Source organism: Sciurus carolinensis, chromosome 11, assembly GCF_902686445.1.
Source record: "Sciurus carolinensis chromosome 11, mSciCar1.2, whole genome shotgun sequence".
NCBI lineage: Eukaryota > Metazoa > Chordata > Mammalia > Rodentia > Sciuridae > Sciurus > Sciurus carolinensis.
In genome coordinates, this window is record NC_062223.1 from 70,622,478 (window position 1) to 70,639,860 (window position 17,383).

At 48.4% G+C, this 17,383-nt stretch overlaps 1 protein-coding gene across 1 annotated transcript in view; it reads left to right on the plus strand.

Annotated features, from left to right (window-relative positions):
• Positions 1-296: 296 nt before the first annotated feature.
• The window catches only part of Dchs1 (dachsous cadherin-related 1), a 34,440-nt gene continuing 17,353 nt past the window's right edge, over positions 297-17,383 (plus strand). Inside the window, 3 exon segments of the mRNA XM_047518319.1 lie at positions 297-542; positions 5,966-6,049; positions 14,627-16,529. Coding sequence (XP_047374275.1) covers positions 14,742-16,529 — 1,788 coding nt within the window. The 5' untranslated portion in view covers positions 297-542; positions 5,966-6,049; positions 14,627-14,741.

The window sequence follows — 17,383 nt, forward strand, 5'->3', positions numbered from 1 at the left end:
TGCAGAGAAGGGGCAGAGGAGAGAGGACGTAGAGGACCGGACGGGAGAGGACCGGGAGAAGTGACGGGCAGAAAGGAAGAGGACCAGGACTAGGGCACGGCGCGGCGCAGCGGCCGGATCCAGCGCCCGGGACTGGGGCCGGGAAGTGGAGGGGCGGAGGGAGGGCGGGAGGGAGGTGGGGGAGTCGCGGCGAGCGCGGGTGGGGGCGGGGGCGGGGGCTCGCGGGCGGAGGGGCGGGGGCTCGGGTTACCGCGCGGAGGGCGGGGGAGGGGAGGGGAGGGGGCTCCGGGCCGCGGCGGCGGATCTCGCATCCTCCGCGGGGCGGCTGTGGAGGAGGCGGCGCCCCGGCGGCGGCGGACCGACGGATCGACGGCCAAGGGAGCGCAGACCGACGGCCGGCCGCCCGGAGGGGATTGCGGCCGGAGGCAGCGGCGGCGGACGATGCGCGGCCCCAGGGCCCGCGCGGGCGGGCGCTGCCCCGGGGGCTGACCGCAGCCGGACGGCGCCCCAGCACCGGGCGAGGGAACCCGCGTCGCGCGGAGGTCAGTGCCCGCAGCCGCCCTGCCCGTCTGGCCGCGCCGGCCGGGTCCGCGGGCCTCCCCGGGGCAGCGGCGGCGACGGCGGAGCCGGGGGCTTTGTTCTGAGCCGGAGACAATGGGGGAGGGGGGGCCCGGGCCTGCGGGACCAGGGTGAGCGTGAACGTGAGCGTGGGGGCAGGGCCTGGGGGTCTTTGTGTGCGTGTGTCATCTAGCCGGAGAGTGTGGCGGCATGAAGAGTGTGCCTGGGGTGTGGGTGAGGGCAGGGCTGTGTGTGTGCTACTCCGAGTGTGAGCGCATCGTCTGAGTGTGAGTCAGTGTGTGTCTCCTGGAGGTTGTGTGTTCGTGTATGTCTGTGTAACAGTGTGTGCATGTGTCTCTCCAAGGCGATGTGAGTTAGAATGAGTGTGTGCCATGGTGAGCAAGTCTCTCTGAGGGTGTGCGTTTGTGTGCATATGTGTGTGTTGTGTCCAGATCTGTGGGAGCCATGTGTCAGAATGTGGAGGATGGGTGTGTGACAGAGACAAACTGAGAGACAAAGAAACTGAGTGGGGAGAAGTAAAGAGAAGCAAAGGAGAGGCAGGCAAAGCCTGAAGTGGAGGTAGGTCATCCAAATTGGTGTTCTAAGTGAGAGCCAGTGCAGAAGCCAGTGGGAGTTTGTGTCCAGGATGCTTAGATCAGAATCCTGTGCCGGGGACAGAGGGAGGTCACCACAGGCCTGGGTCCCACAAGGAGGGGGTAGGGAGAGGGAGGTCTAGAAGCACAATGAACTCAGTGTGACATGGGCTGGGCCCTCAGCCACAAGGTCATAGGCCAGAAAAATATTGTCACTTATGTCAACTCTTCAAATACCCACAGGGGACATGGTCATAGCCCTTCTCAACTCACAGGGGGGACACAATCCCAGTCGACATACATCCTCAAGAAATAGCCTCACAGCCACCTAACACCCTCAAGAAGCACAATCAGAACCAATGCACGCACACTGTAGACTCTGTCAAGCCAATGTACACCTATGGAATATGCTCTCAAGACAGTGCACACCCACAGCAAAAATGTCATGACCAAAATAATTCCTACAGGATCATTATCACAACCAACACATACAATTGAAGACACAGTTATTGAAAACACCCCTCCAGAGATACTGTCACAACAGTACACTTCTGATACAACGTATCATGTAGGTTATATATACTTTATCAGAGCTGCTCACAGCAGGTATGCCTGACACTAACAGAAGGCTGTATTGTGATTGCCCTTACCTCACAGCCGCTTGCACAACCCTTAGGAGATGGTCATAGAAGTTACATGCACACTACAGGAGTATCTGTCCTAACTGCTGAATAAACTCCTTACTTACAATGCTGCCACCATTACTATTTCTCATCCATAGACCTCCTGAGCTCCCTTTCTTGTTCCCTGTATGGTCTTCCCTTCACCCTATATCATGCCATAATTCTAAGAGTCTCTTCAGTACCAGCTTCACAGTTTCTTTCCCTCCTTAGCCTCTGCTACTTTCTTTCATCCCAGGAGCACTGTACAGTCTTATTTAATCTCTAAAATTCTAAATTCCTACATTCCACTCTGCCCACAGCCTCCTTTATCTTCCCATCTTTCAGATGCCCTCCCTCCTATTAGGCTTTTTAAACTTTTAAATGACCTCTTACCCTTGACCTCTTTGATTTTTTCCTAGTCTGCTCCTTCCTGGCTTTGTGCTCTCTTTCCAGCTCATATGCCAAGAACCATCCCTTCACTCCTTGGCCACTTTGTTTCATTGTCCTTGAGCCCTCCCATCCATCCTATCCTAGCTAGGATGATTTCTCAGCCACACCAAGTGACATGTCTATAAATTCTTGCTTCTATAAATTCCTCCCTCATCTAGGCCTCCTTAAAAATGAATAGATTATTTTTTCTATGTTTTCACACTCTTTACCCCACATCCCTCACCCCATTATTTTCAGTAGATTTTTTAATCAATCCACTGGTTTACTCATTTAGCAAACACATACTAATCACCTGGTCTGTCACGCATTGTGCTAGGAACTGGCATTACAAGGATAAACAAAATGGACATGGTCCTCGCCCTCATGGAGCTTACAGGGTATAGGATGAGTGTCATAACATGGCAGCACAGAGCAGAGAAAACTACGCCTGCATAGGGAGAACAGAAATGCTGGTCTGGAAAAAAAACAGCATTTAAACTTAAACTTTGTGGATAAATAGGGAGTCAGCCAAGCACAGGAGAGGTGGAGGTGAGAGGGAATGGGTGGAGAATATCCGAAGTCAAAACAACAGCACATGAACATTCATGTGTGCAAGAAAGTACGATGTGTCTGAAGGACAGAGCAGTGAGTGAGCAGAGCGCTTTCAGCATGAGGTGAGAAGTGGGGAGTGCCTGGGGAAGGTAGGCAAAGGCTGAGATCATGCAAGGTTTTGCAGAAGAAGAAGAATTTAACCCATAAATAATGGAGAGTCACTGGCTGTGGAGTGATGTGACCAACTTTGTTTTAGAAATACCACTCTGACTGGGCTTGTGGAGACTGGAGGAGGAGATTGACAAGGAGGAGGACAATGAGTGTTGTAGGAACCCTGGTGGTGGGTGGGTAATGTGGGCCTGAACTGGAGGAGTGGCAAGAGGGAGAAAGTGGATGCAGGAGCTAAACATTGGGGTTAGGAGGACTTGATCTCAAATGGATGTGGGGTTTGGAAGAGAGGGAGGAATTAGAAGTAGAAAACCTGTTCTACTCATTTGTTGAAGAAATTGAGGCTGTCTGGTTTGAATTCCCTCAGCTTTCTGCCTCTTCCTTGAAATTTTACCTGCATCCTTTTTAATTTTTTTCTCCTCCCTTCCCATAATAATGAATACATATTCTTCTGTTTGAGGTCAGTTCTCCATCTGTACTTCCATCTTCTCCGGGGAAACTTCTTTTAACTGATTATTCCATGTCTTCTTCATGTTTCCAGTTCCTTCTCTCCCATTCCTCCTGGGAGCATATCACGATCCTCCAGTCCCTCATCCTTCTTAAACCCTTTAATACTCTTTTAGCTAAGAGGCTTTCTTACTTTACTTCACTGCCACAATTTGTGAAAAATCCTGCTAATAACTGTTCCTACTTCTTCACTTCCCATTTACTCCTGCCTCTCCTGTGTAACTGCCCTCCCTAAGAGAAAGTTACCTCTCTTCTGTCAAATCTGGGTGTTTTTTTCAAAAGTCCTCAAATGCTTGATCTCTTGGCAGGAGCTGACATTGTTGAGCTTTCTTTCCCCATTGAATTTTTCTTGATTTTGGTTTCTGAACCACTGCTTTATTCTATTAACATGTAACGAGCACCCGTGTGCCAGCCGCACTGCTAGGTGATGGCAATGGAATACAATGTTAGACATGACTGTTCCTACACTCCAAGAATTGCCACTTTAGTTGGGGAGGAGAGAGAAATAGGTAGATGATTTCTATCACTGTGCTGCCATGATTACAGTATGATGGGATTGTGCATTTCTCTCCAAGAGCTCCTTCTAGCTATTGTCTCAGTCTGCTTTAAGAGATCCTTTGCATGGCACCTGTATGTTACTATTGTTTAAGGTTCTGGTTTGGACTTTCTTATTATCTCACTGTATATGCAGCCCATTCATTTCCAGGGTTTTACTTGTCCTCTATAGGCTGAAGATTCCCAAATTTTGCTCTAAACCTGCAAATCTGTGGCATACTTGATCTTTACTACATAACTCCCAGGCTCCTTATTATGTGCAAACCTGAACTCATTTCTTCTCCAAATGACTATCCCCACTTAGTTTGTAAGCTGAAAACCCAGAAATTAGCAGTAGCCACTCCCTTCTTCACTTGTTCCATAATCCAGAAGGTTCTTGGAATTTTTTGATTCTACTAAGGTTCTTGAAATTTATTGATTCTACTTTCCCTCTAGCAGTCTGTGAAGTCCCATCCCCTTTTCTCCATTGCTTCTGCTGTTGCCCTTACTTCGCCATCTTTTCATGTGGATTTTTTTGAGCGCTTCCTAAATGATCTTTCTTTACTTTGCTCTTCCCTCTTCTAATCCATTCTCACTATGGCAAGAGAGACTTTCTTAAAGTGCAAATCCAGTCACATCACTGTCATTCTTCAGTGTTTCATCATTTTTTTTTTACTAAAATCTCTACTTTTTAATGAGGCTTATGAAATCGTGACTTGACTCCCCGTAACCTCCCCAGCCACGTGACCTCTCCTATTTCCCTTACATTTTGAGTTCCAGACATTTTTAATTCCTTGTAGTTCCCCAAAGACATGGTGTTCTCCTTTGTTCCTGGTCCTTTGCACATACTGCTCTGGCTGAAAGGCCCTTCTACTCCCTTCTTCTACTAGCTAATCCTTTCTCTTGCTCAGATCTATTGACAGCCCTGCCTTCCCTGATTCATCTTCAGGAACTCCTTTTGTTTCGCTGTTGTTATTGCCTCAACCTGTTCTGTCTCAACAAGGCTGGGATCCCCTTGAGGCAAGGTTGCATATTATTCATCTTTGTGACCCAGGGTCCCACACACATGGTTAACAATGAACGAATGAATGATTACCTGAGACACCTCAGCATATCCCTCACCATCACTCTTCAGAAGACTCTTGTTTTCAGATGGCCACATGATCAGGGAACTTTCACATGACACACTTGTCCCACTGCAGACATTCCTTCCCCACAGCTTATCCTTTCTCACCCCATTCTGTCTCCTCTCTCTCCCTTTTACCTGGGCTTCTCTTTTCCTGGTTCCTGTTCCTCAGCCCTGTCTGAACCTTACTTCTTTATTTAGTCATCAGATATTTAAGGAGCTCCGGAAGCTTATAGACCCACATCTATGGGGCCAAGTATCTGTTTAGGTTCTTGGAAAGAAGGAAGGATGCCAAGGTTGTGACCTGTCAAAGGCACCACAATGCTTCACCATCTCCTCCACTCTACCAGACCCCTTCCCTGGAAGTATCCTAGGCTGTTTCTTTTTCTAATGTACCACCTACTCACCCTGAGCCCAACGTGGGCATTCTGGACCCTGCTCCTTCCTAACTTAGGTTCCCTGGTTCTTGTGCCCTCCTCCTCTTCCCTATCTTGCTGGTCAGTTGTAACAGAAGCAAACCTGGCCTCTCTCCTCTCTGATGCACTGGTACCTGTTAGCAAAAGCCACTCCCAGAGGTTCATGCTGCTGGATCCCAGCTGCTCGCCAGCTTCCTGCTACCTGCCCCTTCCTTTAGCTCCATTGTCCATGTTCCCTAGGTGACCCTCTGAGACGTGGGCATTTTCAACCACTGCCATTTGGGAGGTGCTTCCATGTGCTAATGCCCTTGGTGAAAGTTCATCTTCTTTGGATGGTCCACAAGTCTGAATCAGGCTACCCGTCTCTGCTCACTTAGCACACTGAAATGTCCTTTTTTTTTTTTTTTTTACTTCTCTAAGCTGCTCAATGGAAGGAGCTTATTATTTCTCAGAGCCTAGAACTTGCTTCCCATATGACTGCTGAGAAAGAAAGAAGACTAAGAGGTAAGCGGGGAGGGAGAAGGATAGCTACACCTCAGACCTTTTAGCCACATCATTTATGATCTGGGTGACTAGCTTCTCTGAGCTTCCTTTTCTCAGGTAAAAATAGGGCTAATGATATCTCTTTAAGAAAGTTGTTTTGTAGGTTCAGGAAAAAAAAAGTATTAAGTGTTCAGCTATTAATATTACTTGATTATTTATTTTTGCCATGCTTAGGATCAAATCCAGCAATTTTATGTCTAAAATCTTAGTCCTGTACTAGTTTCTTCTGATCCTCAATTTATCACTTCCCCAAATTTATTCTTCCTTCTCTATACCTTTTTAATATTTTAAATTTATTTTTATTATAGAAGATTTTAAACGGAATGGTAAAATGTGCCCCAGGCAGTCATTACCCAGCTTCAACAACCATCAAAAATCTCTATTTCCTTGTTTCATCTTTACCTCTACCCACTCCCCACTTCATTCACTTGTAAAAATTTTAAAGTAGATAAGTCTGACAAGTGGATGCTCCAGCATAACATACCCCCATGTCCAGGTACTGAGCCTTTCCATCATCCCAGAAAGTACACCCCCTAGTTGTTGCTGCTGTCTTCAGTACATTTCTTCAGCAATCTTTCTTTATGTTTGTCTTATGCATAATTTCTGCCTGTTACTAAGTTTTCAGCGGATGATAAAAGTTTCAGGTTTTGAAATGTAGTCTTCATCATTGAATGATAAGGTTTCAGTGGTCTCAGTTGACCAACTCCATTGCTGTAGGCCCAAGGTGAGATAGAACATCATGGCAGAAGAAAGCAGCTCAGGACATGACAATCAGGAAGCAGAGTCCTTTATATCTTTTTGATCGCTCTATCTACACCTTTCTTTCCAGCTCTGGCCTCACTGGCCTCCTCTGCAGCCTGGACTCTGATTGCCCAGTTTTGGGATCAGACCCTTGCTGCTCATCACCACCACTTCCAGTTCCCTCTGCCTGCACTGCCCATGTCTGCCTTGGTCTCTCTACTGTGAACACCATAAAGGCAGATACTTGACCTTTCTGGTCACTGTTCTATTTTGTACATGGTATAGTCTTTGGCACATGGTAAGTCTTGGCATATATTTGTTGAACAAATCTGTCAGTACTTCACATGCATGCGTTAGGTCCTCCACTTCCTTTCCCCATTTTTTCTTTCATTCCTAGAGGCCTCCAAGCATCCTCCATGTTCTTTCCCTCCTCTGACCACCTGACCCTGTGCTCACCTGACCCTATATCTGGTTGACAGTTGCCTCATTACTGATCTTCTTTTCCTCTAACCTACCTTGGGCATACTGCCAGATATATTCTCCTTAAGCAAAACTTTGGTCATTCTTCTTCCTTGTTCTGTTGCCTAGCCAGCCATATGACTCTTTATCTGAGCACACAAAGCCCTCCACCAGCAATTTACTCTAACAGAAAGCACCAGCTCTGGAGTTCATCAGAACTGCATTCTAAATGTCTCTCTACTGATTTCTTTGGGCTTCAGTTTCCTAATCGTCAAGTAACACTTACCCCAGGGTTATTGTGGTGTATGTGTTGCAAAACAGCAGCAGCTAGCATTTATTGAGGCTTCCCTATGTATCAGATATTATGCTAAGTGTTGTGTGAGAATTGTCTAATTTAATTCTCATATCAGCCACATAAGGTCAGCACTTTAATCCCTGTATTTCAGAATAGGAAATAAAGGCTTAGGAAGGTTAAATAAGTTGTTCAGGGGAATGCTGCAAGTGTCCAAGTCAGAATTTGAACTCAAGTCTGTCAGCAGAGCCTGTCTTCTTAGCCACTGTAGTAGTAGCTCATGCTTGCGTATTTACTACTGTGTGCCAGTCATTGTTCTAACTGCTGAGTACGAAGTAGCAGGTATTATTTTCATACCCATTTTATAAATGAGGAGATGGAAGCACTGAGAAATTAAGTGACTTGTCCAGGCTCACAGGGCTAGTAAGTGCAGAGCTAGGAGTCAAATTCAGTGATCAGTGTCTTAACCACAACCTGTCCTGACTTGTTGTGACATATTGTCTCCCTATCTAGGAAAGCAGTAAATGTGTATTGATGAATGAATCTGTGATGAATCTAATTTGATCTCTGCCCAGCTCTGAGTCAATATGTTCTCTCGTTTCCCACTGCAGGAGTCCTGCACTCTCTCCACTCTCCTGACATGATTCCAACATCACCAGTGACGTCCTTACTATTAGTTCAGGGACCTCTTCTCAGCCCCCATCTTACTTAGACTCTCAGCAGCACTGGACACAATCAATCTCTCCTTCCTTTTTTAAATGTTTTGTCCTTCACTTCTGTGATGCTGCCTCCAGGAAGCATAAAGGTCTCCTCTACTGCCCCTTCTGTGTGCCTGTTCCCCAGGGTTTTGAACTACATTCTTTTCTCACACTCTACATCATATCTGATAGGGATTTCCACACACATGGCTTTCAGTTACCCTGTGATTTGTCCCCTAAGCTCTGGGCCTGCAAATCCAACTATGCCTGGGGCATGTCCATGAGGGGATTCCAACAGCATTCCTCAAAATGACTTCTCCTCTTCAGTATCCTAATGGCACCACAATGATATCCAGGCCAGAACTGTGGGAGGCTGTGTGGAGTCTGGAGTCCAAGCCTCGTCCATTTCACCTCCTCACCTCTTCCATCTCACCTCCTCACCTCTACCACTTCACCTCCTCACCTCTTTGTGTCTTCTAAGTGCCAACACTGCTAACCTGAACTATTACAGATGCCTCACCCTTGGTTTCTCTCTTGTTCTAGAGTCTCTTCCTTCTTCAGGACTCCAGTGTCTTCCTAGGCCCCTCCCCTTAGCTTCTCCATAATTTCTTCCCCTCCATCTTTTCCCTTCTCCCTAAATCCCAGCAACATGAAAGCATAGTCCTGGGAGCAAATTAAGGCTGCATTAACTTAGGAAAATTGTTTCATTCTAAGCCTCAATTTCCTCATTGGAAAATGGAAGCTGGAATTCCTTTCTCACAGGGTTGTTATGATGATTAAATGAGATACTGTCTGTGAATTGCCTGGCATGGGGCCCAGTATAGTGTAAAAGCTCAGAAAAAAGAACTCTGCTGTGCACATCTGTCCTCAGTCTCTCCCTGGAGTGCCTTCTGGGACCTGTCCTCAAGGGAGACACAGCCAGGCCCTGGCGCTGCCCTGGCCACTGTGCCAGAGATATCCAGGGAAGCTTCTTTCTCCTCCCACCACCTCCTCTCTCTCCCTCCCCTTCCTCTCACTGTGCTCCTGCCCCCGCCCCCCAAAACCTTTGGCTCTTCTTGTCTCTACTCACTCTTTCCTCTGCAGTACTTACTCTCCCTTAGTCTTGCTCCCTGTCACCCTCCAATCAGAACTTTCACTTTTTTTTCTATTTTCTTTATGCCCAGTTCTGTATCCTCACCTCCCTTTGCTCACTGAGGTTATCCTCTTCTATCTCCATTTCTAACTTGTCTGCCTTTCATAGCCCCCACCACCACCCCTGTTGTCTTCTGGTCCTGCCCCTCGCTGGCCCTGGGACAGGAAGTTGAGGGAGGAGGCCTAGGCTGTGCCAGCTCCCCCAGCCTGCTTCCCTTTCTGTACCTTGGCCACTCCTATGCTTCCTCCTGGAGAGCACCCCCTCCCTGTGGTCCCCTGCTCCTCCCCCCAGCCCACCTCTCTTTCGTCTCCCATGTTCCCTGTTGCTCCCCGGTCCTGCAGACACATAGACTGGGGATGGGGTTTGCGGGGAGGCTCTGTTAGCTAGGAAGGGTGAATTGACATCACGTTTCAGGCCCCAATGAACAGTCTTGCCCCTCCCCCTCCTAATGAGAACCAGCTGTGGTTCCAGAGGCCCAGATGTGGGGATAGAGGGGGAGAGCAGGATGGAGTCGGAGGACCAAGTAACGGGACTGAGAACAGAGCAAGGGCATGTAGTAAGGCAGAAATGAGTAAGAGAGAATATATAACAGAACTGGACAAGACAGATTGGGTGAGAAGACAAGATGGACAGGTTAGTCCAACCCTGAGACAGGATGGAACAGATGCGAAGAGGAAAGAGAAAAGAATGGGGAGATGGAGAAGTCTTAGGAAAGAGGCAGTGAGAGACACGGGACAGATGGGAGAGATGGTGCTGAGAATAGGCTGGAGAGAGGATGAGACGGTCTCCGGAGAGAGTCTGGAGTTCGAGTTTGGAACTGGAAGCTGTGGAGCAGGAAGTGATGAGGCATAGTCCAGACAGAGGCCCCAGGGACCTGGAGGTCACAGCTGCAGCCGCAGAGCTGACCACGAGTGCCCCGGCAGCATGTGTGAGAGCACGCCTGCCTGTGGGTGGGTCTGCAGGCGTGTGTGTGTGTATGCCTGCCTTGTCAGTCTGTTCATACGTGACAGCAGGCTTGCCCACAGTGTGTGTGTGTGCGCCTGTCTATGTGTGGGGGGTTTCTGGGGGTGCAAATGTGCCTCTCCATGTGAGGTCCGTGAAAAAGTGCCTTCATGTGTGTGTCTCTATGCACATGTATGGCTGCATATGTTGGGGGGGAGTTCATGTAAATGAACATGCAGTCTGTGTGTAAAAACAGGCTCCTAGACACATGTGAGGAGGATGCCTGTGTACGTGCCTTGACTGTGTGTGTGAAAGTGCATCTGTGTGAGTCTCTCATCTGTGTGTCTGGCAGTGTGAGAGAATGTGCCAGGCCGTGTGTGGGCCTGTGACTTTGCACATGCGCCTTTGTCTGTAGGAGTGCACTAGGGGGAGTTTATAATGAACAGGGACCCAGGTTGGGTAATGAAGAGAGCATGGAGCTCCACGGAGTTTGGGAGAATGGGCTGCTTTCACACAGGGCATCTACCTGGGCCTGAATCCTTCCTCTTCAAAGCTGATCATTTATCTGAGCTTTAATCTCATACTTCTGATACATCATTTCTTCCATAAAATTTATTGATTATGAACTATGTGCCATGCTTTATGCTATACATAAAGTTAACTAAGATATACCCTTGACTCTTAAATAGCTCATTGTCTGGGTAGGGAGAGAAATTATTATAATACAAAGAGTAATACCATACATTCACCTCATTGTCCATTACCTTCTCTCACCCCAAACCACTACTGCTCTTTTTCCACTGACTGATGAAATGAATAAGACCAACCCTCAACCCTTGACCCCTAATGCAATCTCTGGACTTAAATTCAAGTGTTTCACAGATAAGGAAAATAACACTTATACTGGACTCAAACCCAGCCCAACCTCCAAAGCCCCTGCTCTTTTTATGACCTTGCACAAATGGGAGAGATGAAAGTTGGAAGCTTAACTGGGGATCAGAAACTCACTTCCCTTCAGAGGACAGGAAGTTCTAGAGCACAGAAAATCCTTAAAGACTCAAGGACAAACTTCTAAAGCTACACATTGACCAGAGTGTCTCAGGGTCATGTGCTCACATGTTTGTGTGTATGTCATCTGCGTTGGCATCACTGGGGACCTTTCTTCTGAGTGAGTTAGTATGTGAGTATGGTGATGTAGAAGCTTGAAGCTCCACCCACTCATTCAGCATTGATTGTCTGTTTATGCTATTGCTCTACAAAATGCTGGAGAAGCAGAGACCAGCTAACATTTGCCACTACTCTCAAGGAGCCTCCAGTCCAGTGCAGGAGCAGACACATGAACACATTAGGGCTGCTGTGCAGTTTATTGCCAATGTGTTCCCCAAACAGTGGGAGCCCAGCAGAGTACAATGGGCTCTGCATGGGGTGGGGTTGGGGCTATATCAGAGAACAATTCACAGAAGACAGGACATCTAAATTGGGTCTTGAAATTCAAATAGGAGATGACCACATGGAAAGGATTTTTAGAAACTATCTCGGGAGGAGATGATACCACATACAAGGCAAGGAGGAGTTAGGAAGGGATATATGACATTTAATCTTGGATGCAAAGCATGGTGGGGAAGATGAACGCAGAAGACACAAGAGAGGTTGACAGGTCTCAGATTGCAAAGACACACTAAGAGGTTGGACTTTATGTGTAGATAAGAAGTCCTATACCTAGTATCTACAAATCCCTTGAAACTGAAGGCACAAGTTTGTATCTATGTGTATCTGCATTTCTTTTTCTGTGGAGAGGAAGTTTTCTGCTGTTAGTAATGGGGAGTAAGTATTGTGAACTTTTAACTAGGAATGGTTTGATAAGAGTTGTGTGACTCTCTAGCCTGGCAGAGATAGAGGGTCTGAGCCAGGAGGTTAGGAGACCAGTAAGGAGTTGTAGGAATGCAAAGATGACGATGGTTGGCCTGGAATAGCAGCAGTGTGGAAAGGGAGGAAAGGGCAGAACTGAGACATGTCTAGTTAAAATGGTCAGGTTTTAATGACAAAATGGAAATCAGATTGAAGAAAAGCAAGAAAGCAAAGACAGTGTCTACATTTCTGACTGGGACACCTGGATGGATAGTGGTGCTGTTCATGGGAAAGGGAATGAAGGAGGAAAATCAATTTGAAGTGAGGTCTAGGAATATGTTGTGAAGTCCAGTATTTTGCTAGACCTGTGTCTCCAGAGCTCTCCTGAGATGGAGATTGGAAAGTCATTGGCAAATAGATGGCACATAAGAAGTGATTGATACAGTTTAACTGAGGGCATGAGAGTAAATAAGATTACCCAGGCAGAGTGCAGGGAGATGGAAAAGACAGAACCCTGAAGATACCTAAAGGTGAAGGGGTGGGCAGAGGGAGAACTTGTGAGGAAGACTGAGGAGTAGTCAGGGAAGCATGTAGAAGCCAGGTGGGGTGGTGTCATAGTGCGAAGTCAAGAGGAGCTGACTTCAAGAAGCCAGTGATCAACGATCCAGTGTTCCAGAATGATCCAGCAAGAGGAAGGTTTAACAATGACCCCTGGATCTAGAACATGGAAATAGGTGGAAGCTTAGTGAGAGCAATGTCACAAGAGAGGAAGCCTCATTGCAGGAGGTGTGCGAAGGGGGAAAACGGGGGAAATAAAACAACCTTTCAGAGAGGGCAGTAGCTTCAGATGTCCCTGTTCCCTCCTGCAGCTGCTTCCCTTCAGCCTCTGTTTCCATCTCTCCACTGATTCTGCTCTTGCTAGTCACCAAATGCCTCTTTTTGAGTTTTAAGCCTCCTTCTTGAAATTTAGCAGCATTTGAAACCTGTTTCTCCTTAGGACCAAGGCATACTCCTCTTGGGCTGGCTGTCCGTCTGTCCATCCCTCCCTCTCTTCCTTCCTTTCTTCTTCTTCTTCTTCTTCTCCTTCTCCTTCTCCTTCTCCTTCTCCTTCTCCTTCTTCTTCTCCTCCTCCTCCTCCTCCTTCTCCTCCTCCTTCTTCTCTCTCTCTCTCTTTCTCTCTCTCTCCCTCTCCCTCTCCCTCTCCCTCCTTCTCTAATTGAAATTTTGTGCATCTGATAGTTAAGGCCAGAAAAGGGGCTCACTCCTCATTGCCTGCTTTCAAGCAGTCATTAAAAACTGCCTGTCTCTTCGACCTCCTAAGCCCCCTCACCCCCACAGACATATCCACTTCTCACCACTTTCATTTCTAACACTCATTTGAGTCACTGGCAAAAGAGTGTCATCCCCTAGACTCCTACAGGTACCTCAACATCTTATCTGAATGCCCTTATTTTCCAAAGGGCAGTGACAAAGATCCTCAGACAATGTAAGTCATATCATGGCACTTCTTGAAATGCTTTAGTGGCTTCCATTTGTAATTAGGATCATGTCAAAATCTTCAGTAAGCTTCTGAGTCCTGCCTTGTTTCATACTCTGAGCCCCTATCACTATACCTTACATGTATCACCTACCAACCCGCCCCAGATACTCTCACCCTTTCCAAATCATGTTCACTCTCTCAGAATGCTCTTCTTTCCTTCCAGTATCCCTCCACCTCTGCCCAACATTGCCTAAGTAATACAACATCTACTCACTATTCAGCACTAAACTTGAATGTCACTTCTTCAGAAAAGCCCTTGCTGAATCACGTTCTCTTGATTCCTGTACTTCTTCATAGCCTTCATCATACTTGTGACTACTCACCCAGCTCCGGACCTCTAAGCTTCATGAAGCCAAGGCCTGCTTCCTTTATTCACTGTTGTGTTCCCAGTGCCTCCACGTAGGTGCTCAGCATCTTGTTGAATGGAGAGGGAAGCAAGGCTAACCCTAGAGCATCTCTAAAGCTCTGGTCGAAGATTCTAGCAGAGAGGAAAAGGTTGACAATTCAGGCAAGGCTACCAACTACGTGGCTGTTGAGGTTGGAAGGGGTGTTTGTTCTGGATGAGAGAAAATAAGAAAGGATCGGCCATATCTTTAAGTCTAGAGATTGAAGGGAGTTTGTGGGCATTCAGGCCTGAAAAATAGGAAGCAGAATAGTCTGCTGAGAGAGAGGGCTCACAGTGTGTTGGGGACTTTCCAGGGGAAAGACTGAAGAGTCCTTGAGGAATCCCAAAGCACAGGTTCCTGGACTGGCGATGGGTGTGCAGCAGCATGAGAGTCCTGCTGGAGAATGTCTGCGATTTGGTATGACCTACATCCCAATCTCTCTGGACTATTGATCCCTTCTCTGTAATGACCATTTTCCTTTTGCTCTTCTCCTCCATCAGGGAACCTGTGCTGCAGTGAGGGCACAAGTTCGATCTGATCCAAAGCCCGAGATCAAGTTGGGCCCAGGATCTGGCCTGGAGCAGGAGCCTCAGGCACAGCTGGACTGCCCCTGTCATGCAGAAGGAACTGGGCATTGTGCCCTCCTGCCTTGGCATGAAGAGTCCCAGGCCCCTCCTCCTCCTACCACTGTTGCTGCTTTTGTTGGGGAGTGGTGTACCAGGCACCTGGGGTCAGGCTGGGAGCCTGGACCTGCAGATTGATGAGGAGCAGCCAGCAGGCACACTGATTGGGGACATCAGTGCAGGACTTCCAGCAGGCACAGCAGCTCCTCCCATGTACTTCATCTCTGCCCAGGAGGGCAGCGGTGTGGGCACAGACCTGGCCATAGATGAACACAGTGGGGTCGTCCGTACAGCTCGTGTCTTAGACCGTGAGCGGCGGGACCGCTACCGCTTCACTGCAGTCACTCCTGATGGTGCCACTGTAGAAGTGACAGTGCGAGTGACCGACATCAATGATCATGCTCCAGCCTTCCCACAGGCTCGGGCTGCTCTGCAGATACCTGAACACACAGCTCTTGGCACCCGCTACCCACTGGAGCCTGCTCGTGATGCTGATGCTGGCCGCCTAGGAACCCAGGGCTATGCACTATCTGGTGATGGGGCTGGAGAGACCTTCCGACTGGAGACCCGCCCTGGTCCAGATGGGGCTCCAGTGCCTGAGCTGGTAATTACTGGGGAGCTGGACCGGGAGAACCGCTCACACTATATGTTGCAGCTGGAGGCCTATGATGGTGGTTCACCGCCCCGGAGGGCCCAGGCCCTGCTTGATGTGACACTATTGGACATCAATGACCATGCTCCAGCTTTTAATCAGAGCCGCTACCATGCTGTGGTTTCAGAGAGCCTGGCCCCTGGCAGTCCTGTCTTGCAGGTATTTGCTTCTGATGCTGATGCTGGTGCTAATGGGGCTGTGACTTATGAGATCAACCGAAGGCAGAGTGAAGGCGATGGACCCTTCTCCATTGATGCACACACAGGATTGCTGCGGCTGGAGCGGCCACTGGACTTTGAGCAGCGGCGGGTCCATGAACTGGTGGTGCAGGCACGGGATGGTGGGGCTCACCCAGAGCTGGGCTCAGCCTTTGTGACTGTGCATGTGCGAGATGCCAATGATAATCAGCCCTCCATGACTGTCATCTTTCTAAGTGCAGATGGCTCTCCCCGAGTGTCCGAGGCTGCCCCACCTGGACAGCTCGTTGCTCGCATTTCTGTGTCAGACCCCGATGATGGTGACTTTGCCCACGTCAATGTGTCCCTGGAGGGTGGAGAGGGCCACTTTGCCCTAAGCACCCAAGACAGTGTCATCTACCTGGTGTGTGTGGCTCGGCGGCTGGACCGAGAAGAAAGGGATGCTTATAACTTGCGGGTTACAGCCACAGACTCAGGCTCGCCCCCACTGCGGGCTGAAGCTGCCTTTGTGCTGCACGTCACTGATGTCAATGACAATGCACCTGCCTTTGACCGCCAGCTTTACCAGCCTGAGCCGTTGCCTGAGGTTGCACTGCCTGGTAGCTTTGTGGTGCGAGTGACGGCCCAGGATCCTGACCAAGGCACCAATGGTCAGGTCACCTATAGCCTGGCCCCTGGGGCTCACACCCACTGGTTCTCCATTGATCCCACCTCAGGCATCATCACCACGGCTGCCTCCCTGGACTATGAATTGGAACCCCAGCCACAGCTGATTGTGGTGGCCACAGATGGGGGCCTGCCCCCTCTAGCTTCTTCTGCCACAGTTAGTGTGGCCCTGCAAGACGTGAATGATAATGAGCCCCAGTTCCAAAGGACTTTCTACAATGCTTCACTGCCTGAGGGTACCCAACCTGGAACCTGTTTCCTGCAGGTAGGTAGGCCCTGAACACTGTACCAGGGGCAGGGATGGATCTGAGGGACACAAGGGACCTCAGAGCAGGAATCAAGTCATACAGGTGCATCTGTTGATGGTGACTTATGTCAGAGAGTTTGATCCAGAGTCTGTGCTAAGGGTGAGGAGTGATAAGAAGATCAGAAAGTAAGTTGCAAAAACCAGGCCAGTATTCTTGACAGTTGAGGGAATAAAGATTATATCCAGAGGAAAAGTTTCTTTCAGGGTCAGGAAGTGAAAGAAACACTCTCAAAGCTGTTCTGAAGGATTGAGATGGAGATTCTGCACATCCACATGGTTCCTGTCTCCCAAGGGAGTTGCCAGCATAGAGTCCTTCATGCCTAGTTCAGCGCTGGGCTATGCTGGAAGAAATCTCTGTCCCTGCCATGGGACTGTGCTTTGATGGGACACATGGGATCAGAGATGAGGATGAGAGGTAATAAGAACTATCTAGTGAGATCCTGATGTCCAGAGCAGGAAGCCCTCTCTAGGGAAGAGATAAGAGACCTAGACAGACAGAAGGAGGCACAGACTGGCGTCAAGTCAGGCCTGGAAGACACAGAAGGAACATGAACCTTGAGAGGCAGTCTGAGGCCACATTGCAGAAATCCTTGGATACCACACTGTGAGGCATTAGAACCTTACTTGGAAAGCAAAGGAAGTTGCTGAACTTCCTTGAAATGGAAAGGACATGACTACACACACACACACACACACACACACACACACACACACATTTGTTTATTTATTTTAGATAAGCAACTGACTTTTAAGGGTGAAGGATGGATTTGGATCAGTGGGTGAGTGATAGATCATTCTTTGACACTATAAAC